The following is a 12500-nucleotide window of genomic DNA, read 5'->3' as shown; positions in this document are numbered from 1 at the left end:
CTTTTGCCGCTGATTGGTAGGTCACAATCCCGGATGTGAAAATAGGCTTATCCTCTGTAGCTCACGCCAAACAGCACGCTGAACGTTTCTCTTCGGATATTAAAAGAACAAGGATAAACAAATACTCAAGCACAAGCGCGTTCTCTAGGTAAGCCCTGGTATTGAGGAATTCTGCTTCAAAATCTGGCGGGAAAACAGCTCTACCGACACCATTTACTGTAGAGAGGAACCACTGACGGCAAGAAGGCAGATCTTTATAGTATCTTCGCATTCACATTTGTCATTCTCGATATATCCGTAGCAGTCATCCATGAACGCATTGATTCGTTCCCAGTGGGCGGAGCTTAATCCACCAGGAAGCGCGAAGCAGGTGCGTGGGCGTTGCACATCACAGAAACATCGCTCGTTCTCGTTTACAAAAGCGAAGATAACGGAGTAACTTATACCCATCGATTTGTCTTCGTAAGATCTACTCATACAAGTTAAGTTCATTTTTGTTGGACTTCCCCTCTAACAACAACTGTGTATGTCTTACAGACTTAGTTCTTGAATAATTTCTAAAAGTAAAGAAGATGAGAGTTGCTCCATTTCAGCCCTTCCTCTCATCACACCAAGATGATTGCTTATAAATGTGATGGCTTGTTCTTTCAGCAGTGGAATGTTGTGAGTGTCTGACAAACACAGAACTTCGACTGCATTCTCTACTCTAATGTGTATTGCCACAATCTGTTCACAGTAACTCTTCAGTTTGGAAACCAGAAAGCGATCAGAGAGAATGAGAAGTTGCCATACCATCTTCCAGTCATTCACATCCACACTCACCTTGTCTGTGATGAGATACACAATGAGAGCTCGAAAAGCATCATAGCTTGCATCTTGGATTGGAATTGTGGTCACGTGTCCATCACGTGAAGGATGGGATTCCTTCATTCCAGATGAGAAGAGACGAGAAAAATAAGAACTGCGAGCAATTAGAATGGGTTTATAAGCAAAGATTTGTTTGTCTTCAACTTGGAACACAACATCTGCCAAATCCTTGTTGTCTACAAGAAACATCTGATTTTCACCCAATGATACATCCAAGTTTGGTAGTGATAATAAATACTGTTGGAGATCAACTTTACGAATGCAATGTTCCTGTGTAAAGTAAAGTGTATGGGTTGACTCGTTCAAAAGAAGACAACACGGATAGTTTAGTTTTGCTTCCTCACCATTGCCATCTACTAAACCTTTCTCACCATATCCCACTAGAGTAGTCATTGTCTCCATGGTAGAGGAAATTATTCTAATCTTATGATTATCACACACAAAGATGCAACCTTTGCTGTCAATAGTAATTCCAACCAGATAGTTTAGTGTGGCCACTTCTGTTGCTCCATCGCAAGACCCTTCACCTTTGCCACCAGCAATTGTTCTAACATTTCTAGTGTTGAGTGATACTTCTCTCACTGCATGGTTAAAATAGTCAGCAACATACAATGTCTCATCATCTCCACTTCTGCATGCTATTTGCCATGGACAGTTAAACTTTGCTTCACTACAGTGACCATCAGTCAGACCTGCTCCTTGTTGTCCTGCAATAGTAATGACATTACCATCTACATCTATCGTACGGGTACAGTGGTGGTCAGTGATGTAGAAGATGGATTTGTTTGCTGGTTGAGTAATATCTTTTAAGTGTGTAAAAGTAGCAGAACTTCCCTGCCCATCAACTAATCCTTTGTTTCCTGATCCAGCCAATGTTTTCACTGTGCCACACCCATCCACCTACACACAATCACATGCACAACATTAAGAAATGACATCACTACCAATTTTAAATGTTCTAAACAAAGCAAAAGCCATGGTGCATTTGCCATTCTAGACTATTTCTTCCTATTATTTCCAAAGCTAGCTTATCCTACACGTATGGCCAATGCAATTTATTAAGGTGAATTCAATTGCAAAAAGAGGAAAGGAATTTGAAAGAGAAGACAAAATATGCAATACCAATGAAATGCATATGGACACTGCACTGCCTGCAAACGTATGCCTTCATTCTGGTTCTCATTCTTCCTCGTGTGCTATACTTAGAAAGACTCAATCCTGAGAATTGCTTCAGCGGAATGACAATCATTTCATGCCACTCATCTGGTCTTCGCAAAACACTTTCCAAACTTTACCAAAATGAGTATAATTAGTATCAATTGAACAAACTAGTGGCCTTTCCAATGTTTCCTATTCTGAATATTCCAATCAAATTCGAATGCACCCAAGTTAGGAGGTGAAACCACAACATTTTGTGTAATTCACTCTACATACAACAAAACTCTCAACATCAGTCCATCCACATCACTGGTAATTACGTAAGCACTGAGCACAGCCGTGAAGATTTGTGTAGTAGTGACCATAGTCTCGAGATCACATAGCCAGACCCCACCACCACGTTATACTTCTGGGAGTATGCATGACAAGACTGTAAAGTCTGGCTATGGAAGCCTATTTGTGTAGCAAGATAGCTAATAGTGATGCTCACTATCCAAGTTGAAACTTTCTTGTGCAGCAGAGAAATAAAAGTTTACAGTTTGAATTAGTTGGCTATACATGACCAGCTGTAATACTGCTGCCAGGGATGCAAAAACTTGAAAATAATGGTGCTAAATTCTGATGCCAAATCCATATGAATACGAACTGACCACACACACACACACACGCACACACACACACACACACACACACACACACACACACACACACACACACTGTTCTGATTTTATTGTTTCCCTTGTCTGTCACGTAGATAGTGTCGTCCTCTCCCACAGCCACTGAGTAGGGAAAGCAAAACAAAGCTTGATCTGCAGTCCCATCTCTGTAGCCATGCTGGCCAGCAACGCCAGCAATCGTTTCTACGTGTGAGGATATGTCGTCTCCTCTAGGTAACGTCACTTTACGGATACAATGATTATCGCAGTCTGCTACTATTATATCACCGCTAGTTGTAAAGGCCAAGCCATATGGATTGTAGAATAGAGCATCTCTTCCTGCCCCGTCACGATGTGCACCCTGTAGAGAGCCAGCAACAGTAGATACGATAACAGAAGTGGCGGACATTTGACCAATCGAAATTCCAGACCGTCTCACAAAAGAAATGGGAGGCGGTCTGGATTAATTAACTTCTGATCAAACCGAGTTCGGAAGTGATCCGAGTCAGCCAATCAGCAAGCTGCCGCCACTTGAACGTCGAGAGTTCCGTAATGACATGCACGGCTTTTGGCAAAGACGTTCGACAATATTTGCGTGCTAGGTTACAGACAGCTCGTAACTGATTGCATGAACGTGCGTCTTTCGTGATGTAAAACTGCACTGGACCGTGCCTTTGAAACAACGCCCAAGGCTATCGAAATTGATTCAATGCATCCCCAACAGCAAACCGCTGCAGATTTGCGCGCAGTTGATTACCACCCACCTTGTTTGAACACACCACTAAAACGTAGTAATCGATCTCCTATTGTCACATCGGGTGGCATTTTTTGGTATCTATATATGGTGCGGTTCAGCATAAACACCTTATCCGGGAAGTTTCATGTAGGAGCGCGTACTGTCTGTTCGCCATAAGCGTGAACTCGGAAGTGAGTAATGAAGTAGAGGTCACACCAGGTGTGCACATTAGAGCACTAAGAGCTGCTCCAGTTGGACCATGTTATACCAATTATCTTAAATGATTCCAGTTGCTGATCCGTTGGTCTTACAAGATAATTGGATAATAGCCATTGCTCCACCCGTTTGTGTTTGATATGCACAAGTACTATCCTTCCGTTTCGTTTGTAGAAAGGGCTTAGATAATTTGATAAACAGAAATGCCAGACCTAGCGGTTTCTAATGATACCGAGATCATCGCGAAAGTCCAAAAAACAGCGGAGATATTAATGATTTTCAAAGTTCACGCTTATGGCGAACAGACAGTTTGAATTTGACTCAACGGATGTAGTCCAAAATGTGTACCGATGAAACCCAATAGACAGTCATTATGTGAGCGAAGTAGTTATTCGCGTTGACGTGGGGCCCATTCAAGGAAAGTCTTAGAACTGGCTGTTCACATTTTTGCTGACTACTTTGCCAAAGATGCACGAATATTAATTAAGTACATAGAAGATCTAGACTCGTACCCAGTCCACCTCCTCGCGCGCTCCACGTGTTTTAGCACGTGCTTTTTGTTCCGCTAGCCAGATCTCCTACACATACACGTACAGCCTAGTTAGTTCTCAATTTATTCAGGCTTTCATATACCTATCATACTGCAACTTTTATGGCAGTGCTACTGTACCTTCTAGAATTATCTCGTTTTATAATTTTTGTATTTCTGTGAGTATCCCGTATATTCCGTAAGGAATTCCAACCTGAACCACACATGTGATCTCCCCAGACGAGACAGACAAACAGACAGAAAGACAAATAGATTCATTGAACTGTAGAGTACGGTATCGTTAAAGTGTGTGAAATATCTTTGATTTATAAAAATATATGTATGAAAGACATCATGCATATGAGACACCAGTGTCTACCAGTAGAGTTCATTTAAAATTATAGGTTCATGATTTTTAGCAAGTAATGTGGAATATATTTTATTGACAGACAAACAGACAGATGAAATATTTGTGTTCGACAGACATGTCCATGCCATGCATATTGACAGTTGTCTGTCTGTCTACTGTCTGTCGGTTTATTCCTTTGTCTCTTTCATTTCTGTATGTACCAATACGAAATTCTGTCCAGCCACACCCTTATCTCTCCAAATTTGAATCACATATTTTATAAATATAATCACACAATCAGAGCACTGCAATAGCATTTCTATAATAGTACATTATAATCTGACATTTGCTAATATTACATTTGATAGTGTTGAGTAGCTAGAGAATACTGGTGTGCGACAAGGTGGTGTTCTTTCACCATTATTGTTTTCTATTTACATCGACGATCTATTGGTAAAGATTAACAAGTCGGGATATGGTTGCAGTGTTGGAAAAGTTTGTATAGGAGCAGTGGCATATGCTGATGACATCTGTCTCTTATCTGGCTCCTCATATGACTTACAACAATTACTACATATTTGTTCTACATTTGCTGTTGAGAGGCACTTAGTGTTTAATTCTTCTAAGACAAGGTGTACTCGTTTGTCTCCAGTAGAGCATCGTGGTTGTCAACGTTGCCACTACGTACCTAAGCTGATTCTTGATGGGAATATCCTGAACTTTGTTCAAAACTGGAAACATCTCGGGCATGTTATGTGCGCTGATATGAAAGAGTCATTGTCAATTGAGTTTGAAATGAAGAGGTTTTTCTCATCCTTCAACTTCTTTTACCATCAATTTAAGCCACTCCGATTGTGTTATGTCGTCTATTACAAGCATTTTCAGCTGTATTTTATGGATGTTAGTGAGTTGTGGTGTTGCAGTGATAGTCAACTACATAAAGTACGTGTAGCGTGGAATGATGCTCTAGGGAAAATTTGCAATGTCAGAAGAAGAAGATGTCATGTCGATACAATGATTTATTCCACCGGTCTTTTGCCTTTGCCCGAGATGCTGAGGAAACGAAAGCTACAGTTTTTGTCTTCTCTAATTCAGTCTGAGAACAGTGTTATCGCGTACATTTCGTCTCTTAGGTATAATTCTCAGCAGTCGTCCTTTCTCACTTCATGCCGGAAATGAGAATTGCGTTACTGCCAAAGCCACACCAGGGTACAGTCGAAACAATCAGTTGCTCATGACATTTGGAAGAACGTTGATTTATCTCTATCTGAGTCTATAGGCGCGAGGCTGCAAGCTTGGCATACCATTGGTTGTTTGAACCAGCTAGAAGTAGTAAATCAGTACTAGAAGACTTGTTTTCGGTAGGTTGATGGCACAGTAGTTATATTACTTGTTTGTTTGTTTGTTTCTGTTTTTTGCACCATTAATTTTAATGAGTGCGACGTCAGGTTATAATAATAATACAGACAACTGTAGACTTTACAAAAGCTTTTCCATATAAATGATATTTACTGCACATGCATCCTCATCTTCATCTTTTAGTTTCGTCATCACAATCAAGTTCATCCCCACTCAATGCCTGCCAGAAGGACAGAGCAACCTGTAACCAATCGATAGCATCATTGTTCAATCCAGCTGGGCAATCAATATGTGAATATTTATTTACTTTCTCAGCATATTCTTTTCTCTCTCTGTCTGGTAGTGATGAAGCTTTCTCTGTAAGCATGTTAACTTTACAATCACCTAGCTATGCAATGAATGTCTTACCTTTCATTTGCATCATCCTTCCAAAAAGCTTCTCAAATGATTCTGCACTTGCATCATCATCAGCTAAACCATTATGTAGTGCAAGATCTTCTGGCAGTAAAGCGTCTAATGAAAGCAAGCAATAATTAACTTACAATACTCTACAAGACAATATTCCAAATCTATTAATTAAGAGATGCAGTTTACAATACAACACTCGTATTCATCCCTTCTATACAATAGCTAATGTATAGCTAATGTACTGAATGATGCATTCCTCCAATACAACAAACAATATAGGAAATTACATGCGACATACCGATCCTTCCCTGACTATTCTCCACTGGCACACTACCGTCAGCTTGCTTATACTTCTGATCGAGTACACAACACATTAAGTACTAAATCTGCTTATTACTCAAATTACCTCACAGATTCCAAACTAACTGCTGCCGCTGTTGTTGTTGCTTCCGCTTGCTTTCGAGAAGATGCTGAGATCAAATCATAGACATTAAGTACGTGCTATTTGATGTTTTATTTGTACCTTAACAGTCACCTTTCTTTCTCGTGTCTGGCCATGTGTTTGTCTGTATTGCTTCACTAATTCTAGCTATGCCCTGTTTCTCCATAAACCCATCGTCAACATCATCCTCATCAAATTCTGATTCCACATCCAGCTCAACAAGCTCGAAGGAATGCTCAATACACCATTCTAAAACATCGTGCCTGCTGAGGCAATCAACCACATTATATTATCTCCAGCAGAACACGTATTGCAGACGAGCAGCAGAATGGCTGGCTTGTGTTCCTTTACAAACGTTAGCCATTCCTTTACTACTAAATCAAACGAATTTCTCTGCAACCAATTTATGATCAGAACAACAGGTTAGCCTGAGATCATTCAAATGACGTAATACAGTCACCTCTCTAGGATCAAATGCGAGAACGAGACCATCCACACACTCGAGCTCTTGTCGAGGCATGCAATCTTTCCACGTCCCTGTTGTTGTCATCAAATTTACGTCAGCATCGTAATATTTATTACTTATTTTCCACGTCATTGTTTGTATCAAATTCTTCTCAGTTTCAACAAAAGCTCCACACAAATCTGAAATTTCCATGCACCTCAAGTAAGACCTCTTTCCTTACACAATACACACTATAATATGATTTACCTGCAGCCATCTTTCGAATATTTACTGACGTGGAGCATTGGACAAGCAACACATCATTTCTTCCAGCCATTTTGCTTTAAAAGTATGCGCAAAAGGTGTCGCATGCGTCATGTGTGTGCGGCTCCTCTAGCCTGCGTGCGTTAACTAGAAAGACCGGAAGAGGTTGTGTGTGTGCGTACACTGTTACATTTTCTGGTTCTGTCAAGCTTGTTTCACTGCTCTTGAAAAGTTGTGATTTATAACTAGTCTAGCGCACTGCAAATGCACAGTGATTAACTCAATAATGGCAGACATAGACAACAATTCGAATTCGTTCAAAAACAATGGCACACACACACACACACACAGACACATCTAACTACACAAGGAAGTAAACGTCAAAAAAGCAAACAAGACTGTTGTCTACACAGGCTTTAGCCAGATTGCTAGCGTAGGCGTTCATCTGTTGCTACTGTTGTGTGCATCGTCTGTTGTATGGTCTCTGCTAGGGTACACACCTCTGGGGATGGACAGCTAGGACTCACAGGCTAAAAGGTACGTGATGACGATCATACACGAGTTGATCCTGTAATATAAAGCTAAACGACCAGACTCACCAGACCCAGGAAGTTTCGCAGCTATGAATCACGAGGTGAAACTTACATGATGCCATAGAAATCTCTGCACGTCTAGTATCTAAGTAGGAGCCATAAGTCGATCTTAGCTATACAGCAAGTGCGCTACTAGAGAGTTTTTATCGCTATACGTACGCAAGGACAAGCGGTCACAGACTTCTACGCGAAGAAGTTTGGCGGCAAGGGTTAAATCGCGCGCGCATTGAACTGATACGCCCACTATAGTTACAACTCGCGCTACAATACCGGTAACGCACACTAAGGGCAATACCGCTCTTCTGTTGCCATGCAGACAGATTTCCCGTATAAGAATATCACGTGACACACCACGTGCCTTTAACATATAAACACGCGACTATTTGTAATTGTAAATTGTATAATAATTCAGGATTTGTCAGAATAGGCACTATTTTATCTAAACTTCTTTTACAATGTTTGATTGTATTTAGTAGTTCAAATTATAAAATTATAAAAATAAATATTAAATATAATTTAATATTAATATATATATATATATATATATATATATATATATATATATATATATATATATATATATATATATTATTACAATAAATGATTTTGTTTGCTTTAATAGTTGTAGGGTTGGGCTTGGTTAAAACTTATAAAATTAATTAACTAAATATATAAATTTAAAAATAATTAAATAAATTTAAACTATAAATTACATGCATTATATATTAATTACAACAAAACAATTTTAAAATTGTAAGAATTTGTAAATTTAAACAAAAATAAGCAAAACGTAAGAATATGTATACAATTAGAAATTAATTAAATATGCAAAACACAATACATTATGATTGATATCAATACTTTATGCTGGCAATGACTAAGACTACCGCATCTAACTACTTCATAGTCTCTACCATCAAAGCGTACACAGACACAGAGAATTCCTTCAGACGTTTATTATATTTTCTTTATTCAACAGTAAAGACACAAGCGACTACATTCTGTTCACTTCAAGGGAATGAAGCGAGACGAGTGTGTGGCTCCTATTCCCGGTCTGCCATGCTTTACAGGCTTGTAGGTAATAGAGAACTCGCCCAAATAATGACCAATCATTTCAGGCTAGAATTAAAACACAAAATTCATTGAAATCAATTACCACAAAATGTAGAGAGATAAAGGTGTTAGCGACAGGGACCAGAACTGTAGTGTACGAGGGTTAGAGTAGCGCGCTACAGTCAGGGCTCCTCTCTCTCTAACGTCCCGTATGTCCAGACCACGCACCTTGATTTCCACTTGATTGAACGCCTTGCCGTTGTAAATACCGATTACACTGCCCACCATTTCAGGCACGACGATCATATTCCTAAGATGAGTCTTCACCGCGTCTGGCTTTTCATTCTCTGGAGCTTCTTTCTTCGCTTTGCGCAGCCGCTTGATCAGCGCCATTGGTTTTCGTTTCAGGCCGCGAGAGAATCGCCTCCGAGCGCGGCAGTGAACGATCTGCATAAGCTCTTCGCTGCTTAGATCGAGCAGCTGATCGAGATCGATCCCACGGTATAGATATTTGCGAAACGTTCGCTTCTTTTTCACTTCGCCTGTTTGTGACGACTAGAGAAAGAAACGTAAACAAGCATTAAATAAAAACGTTTAACGACGACTAGAAGTCTATAGTTCTAAGATAAAGGAGATTCATTCGGATTCCAGTCTCACCATGATTAGAAGATTCTGAAAGTCCCGGCTGTGTTAAAATCCCGGACAATGTTCCCGAATGAAAATGGCTTATCAACTGGTGTCTGAATTCGAGTCAATACTCACTGAGTTTGAAGACAATTTGGGAGATCCCGAAGGCTACTTGAAATGTGCATCTTCTAGTATTGGTCTAACGTTGATTAAACGTCTGTATGAGAGTTGTTGTGGCATAACGAGAAGCAATGGAGAGACATTTGGTCCTCTTGATACTCTAGCAATAGATGGACTAGATGAGGAGAGTGTCTGGCAACAATTAGTACTACACAATACACCTCTAGTAGGACATTTGGACAAATGTTGTAGGAAACTGACAGAACAGAAACAGGCCATGCAGCTTCAACGTCAACAACATACAAATGATTGTGATGATGGAACGGATGACGTCACCAATGACGAAATTTATGAAACTGCTGAAGTATCTGCTGGAAACAATAGTATTGAAACAGATTCCAATGACAGCAACGATTGTCTCTCTGATGTTGACGAAGCAGAGACTGTCAGTTCTGCAAAGAGACAAAAAACGAAGGCATCATCACAAGTTGATGACCGATTCTTCAGACTCTCTGATATGGAGGAATTCTTGCGTCTAGAAGACAAACGTGAAGAGGAGTCACGTGACAGAACTAAAGGAGAGAACGAAGACGACGAGATCGACTTATTTGCTGACATAGACAGTCCGACTGAATCAGGAGAAAACGATTCTGACGTTGAATGGGATGCTGTCGTAGAGGCTAGCTCAAATGTTATTGGCAAGGCGGCTACATCCAAGACTAAACCTCATAAGGCAACAAGACATCTCAAATACAATGACTTTTTCGACCCACCAGTCAATGATGTCATGCCTGATGACATCACACACGATAACGATGAGTCAGAAGAAGATAGTGATCATAGAGGCGACGAGAATGAGGGCACAACAGAGAGTGATGATGAGGTGCATACAGTTGGTAGGACTGAGGACAGCGACGGGTCCGAAAATGAGTCTGCAGCCATCTTATCTACACACGAGCAACGGCAGTTGAAAGTAAGTCAGTCGATCGTTTTATTTCTTGTTGCATTTGTCATGCATGCTTTCAGCTTAGACAACAAATTACACAACTTGAGGAGAAAAACGTGGCTCAGAAACCATGGCAGCTAAAGGGAGAGATCACGGCAAGTGACCGAAATGAGAACAGTCTGTTGGAAGAAGACTTGCTATTTGATCAGACAACAAGACCACGTGAGTATCTTGCTACATTGTGACAATTAATGATCTTCAGTATCCCATGCAGTGTGTGTGTGTGTGTGTGTGTGTGTGTGTGTGTGTGTGTGTGTGTGTGTGTGTGTGTCCGTCTGTCTATCTGTCTATCGGTCTGTCTGTCTGTCAGTCAGTCTGTTTGTCTATCTGTTTGTCTGTCCATCTGTCTGTCTTCCTGCTTACCTGCATGTTCTCCAATTGCTATCCAAGAATCACTGACCAACAAATCAGGCACACACACACACACACACACACACACACACACACACACACACACACACACACACACACCAGACAGCACGTAACATTTAACAAAGAAAACCGCAGCTTGAATGCTCCTCATCAATCCCAATGCACATTTCAGCACCCGCTTTCACAGAAGAGACCACAGCAACATTAGAGGACATCATCAGACGACGAGTATCAGACCAGGTCTCACACATCACCACACCCACGCATCACATCTCACAGTCTGCTCCACTTCTTTAGGCATGGGATGACGTCGAGCGTAAGGAGAAGCCCATAGAGCAACCATACGAATATCGTAAACGACCCACATTGGATCAAGACAAGAGCAAGTTAAGCTTAAGCGAAGTCTACGAGAAGGAGTTTGTGAAACAATCGGAGGTATAGTGTAGATATAATGCTGGATGGGCATTCTACACACAATCGTGATTGTCACCACTTTCTGTGTGTAGGGAAAGAGAGATGAAGAGGAACGTGCTGAGTATGTTGAGATACGGAAACTGGCAACGAAGCTGTTTACGAGGCTCGATGCTCTCTCAAATTTTTGCTTTACACCTAAACCTGTAAGACATGATGGGTGGTGGGTGGATGAAGATAAAGAGATGGACCAACACGTGAACAGACAGATGAACAGAGAGACAGAAAAATGGACAGAAAAATAGACAAACAAATAAACAGATGGAGACAGACAAACGCACAGACAGGCAAATGGACAAACAGAGAGACAAACAAATAGACAGACAGATAGACAAATGGACAGACAAATAGACAGATAGACAGACAAATGGACAGACAGCTAGACAGACAGATGGACAGACAGATAGACAGACAGATGGGCAGACAGACAGACAAATGGACAGACAGAAATCCAGACAGATAGGCAGGCAAATGCACAGACAGATAGACAGACAAATAAACAGACAGAGAGACAAACAAATGGACAAACGAATGGACAGACAGAAAGACAATCAAATGGACAGACAGAGAGACAAACAAATGGACAAACAAATGGACAGACAGAAAGACAATCAAATGGACAGACAGAGAGACAAACAAATGGACAAACAAATGGACAGACAAATAAACAGACAGAGACAGTCAAATGGACAGACAATGGACAGACAAATAGACAGGCAAATGGACAGACAGAAAAAGACAGACAAATGGACAAACAAATAAACAGACAGAGACAGCCAAATGGACAGACAAATAAACAGAGAGGCTGCCAAATGGACAGACAAATAAA

At 40.6% G+C, this 12500-nt stretch overlaps 5 protein-coding genes across 5 annotated transcripts in view; 2 read left to right on the top strand and 3 right to left on the bottom strand.

Annotated features, from left to right (window-relative positions):
- Positions 1 to 156: 156 nt before the first annotated feature.
- Positions 157 to 3090, bottom strand: LOC134192440 (NHL repeat-containing protein 2-like). Its single transcript, XM_062661178.1, has 2 exons — positions 2743 to 3090; positions 157 to 1767 (listed from the first exon to the last, which is right to left on the bottom strand). Exons 1-2 carry the CDS (start codon positions 3088 to 3090, stop codon positions 532 to 534), a joined length of 1584 nt encoding a protein of 527 aa, XP_062517162.1. The 3' UTR covers positions 157 to 531.
- An 837-nt stretch (positions 3091 to 3927) lies between these two features.
- LOC134192439 (uncharacterized) lies at positions 3928 to 5690 on the top strand. The gene is made up of 2 exons (XM_062661177.1): positions 3928 to 3975; positions 4890 to 5690. The coding sequence occupies exons 1-2, from the start codon at positions 3928 to 3930 to the stop codon at positions 5688 to 5690; spliced, it is 849 nt and encodes a 282-aa protein (XP_062517161.1).
- A 651-nt stretch (positions 5691 to 6341) lies between these two features.
- On the bottom strand, positions 6342 to 7502 carry LOC134192437 (alpha- and gamma-adaptin-binding protein p34-like). The gene is made up of 7 exons (XM_062661176.1): positions 7433 to 7502; positions 7181 to 7365; positions 7028 to 7113; positions 6814 to 6986; positions 6685 to 6748; positions 6577 to 6631; positions 6342 to 6383 (listed from the first exon to the last, which is right to left on the bottom strand). The coding sequence occupies exons 1-7, from the start codon at positions 7500 to 7502 to the stop codon at positions 6342 to 6344; spliced, it is 675 nt and encodes a 224-aa protein (XP_062517160.1).
- Positions 7503 to 8963: 1461 nt separating this feature from the next.
- Positions 8964 to 9818, bottom strand: LOC134191983 (uncharacterized). Its single transcript, XM_062660640.1, has 3 exons — positions 9733 to 9818; positions 9304 to 9630; positions 8964 to 9141 (listed from the first exon to the last, which is right to left on the bottom strand). Exons 1-3 carry the CDS (start codon positions 9733 to 9735, stop codon positions 9028 to 9030), a joined length of 444 nt encoding a protein of 147 aa, XP_062516624.1. The 5' UTR covers positions 9736 to 9818; the 3' UTR covers positions 8964 to 9027.
- LOC134191982 (U3 small nucleolar ribonucleoprotein protein MPP10-like) overlaps positions 9791 to 12500 on the top strand; it is a 3856-nt gene continuing 1146 nt past the window's right edge. Inside the window, exons 1-5 of the mRNA XM_062660639.1 lie at positions 9791 to 10795; positions 10849 to 10990; positions 11373 to 11440; positions 11498 to 11635; positions 11707 to 11817. Coding sequence (XP_062516623.1) covers positions 9791 to 10795; positions 10849 to 10990; positions 11373 to 11440; positions 11498 to 11635; positions 11707 to 11817 — 1464 coding nt within the window. The remainder of the gene's footprint in view (positions 10796 to 10848; positions 10991 to 11372; positions 11441 to 11497; positions 11636 to 11706; positions 11818 to 12500) is intronic.

The sequence above is a fragment of the Corticium candelabrum genome, chromosome 16, assembly GCF_963422355.1.
Source record: "Corticium candelabrum chromosome 16, ooCorCand1.1, whole genome shotgun sequence".
Taxonomy (NCBI): domain Eukaryota; kingdom Metazoa; phylum Porifera; class Homoscleromorpha; order Homosclerophorida; family Plakinidae; genus Corticium; species Corticium candelabrum.
Note: the sequence above shows the minus strand (reverse complement) of the source record. Positions and strands in the feature narration are given on the sequence as shown.

Bases quoted from the DNA above. Each gene is read 5' to 3' on its own strand.
- LOC134192440 (XM_062661178.1), bottom strand. From the start codon at position 3,090: ATGTCCGCCACTTCTGTTATCGTATCTACTGTTGCTGGCTCTCTACAG. The intron at 1,768-2,742 runs GTGTGTGTGTGT...GATTGTGTGTAG, and splicing joins GAAACAATAAAATCAGAACA to GTGGATGGGTGTGGCACAGT.
- LOC134192439 (XM_062661177.1), top strand. From the start codon at position 3,928: ATGGCGAACAGACAGTTTGAATTTGACTCAACGGATGTAGTCCAAAAT. The intron at 3,976-4,889 runs GTGTACCGATGA...AGTGTTGAGTAG, and splicing joins CAACGGATGTAGTCCAAAAT to CTAGAGAATACTGGTGTGCG.
- LOC134192437 (XM_062661176.1), bottom strand. From the start codon at position 7,502: ATGGCTGGAAGAAATGATGTGTTGCTTGTCCAATGCTCCACGTCAGTA. The intron at 7,366-7,432 runs GTAAATCATATT...TGGAAATTTCAG, and splicing joins TATTCGAAAGATGGCTGCAG to ATTTGTGTGGAGCTTTTGTT. The intron at 6,987-7,027 runs GTGTTCTGCTGG...TGATTGCCTCAG, and splicing joins CTGCTGCTCGTCTGCAATAC to CAGGCACGATGTTTTAGAAT.
- LOC134191983 (XM_062660640.1), bottom strand. The intron at 9,142-9,303 runs GTGCGTGGTCTG...TTTTAATTCTAG, and splicing joins TCAATCAAGTGGAAATCAAG to CCTGAAATGATTGGTCATTA.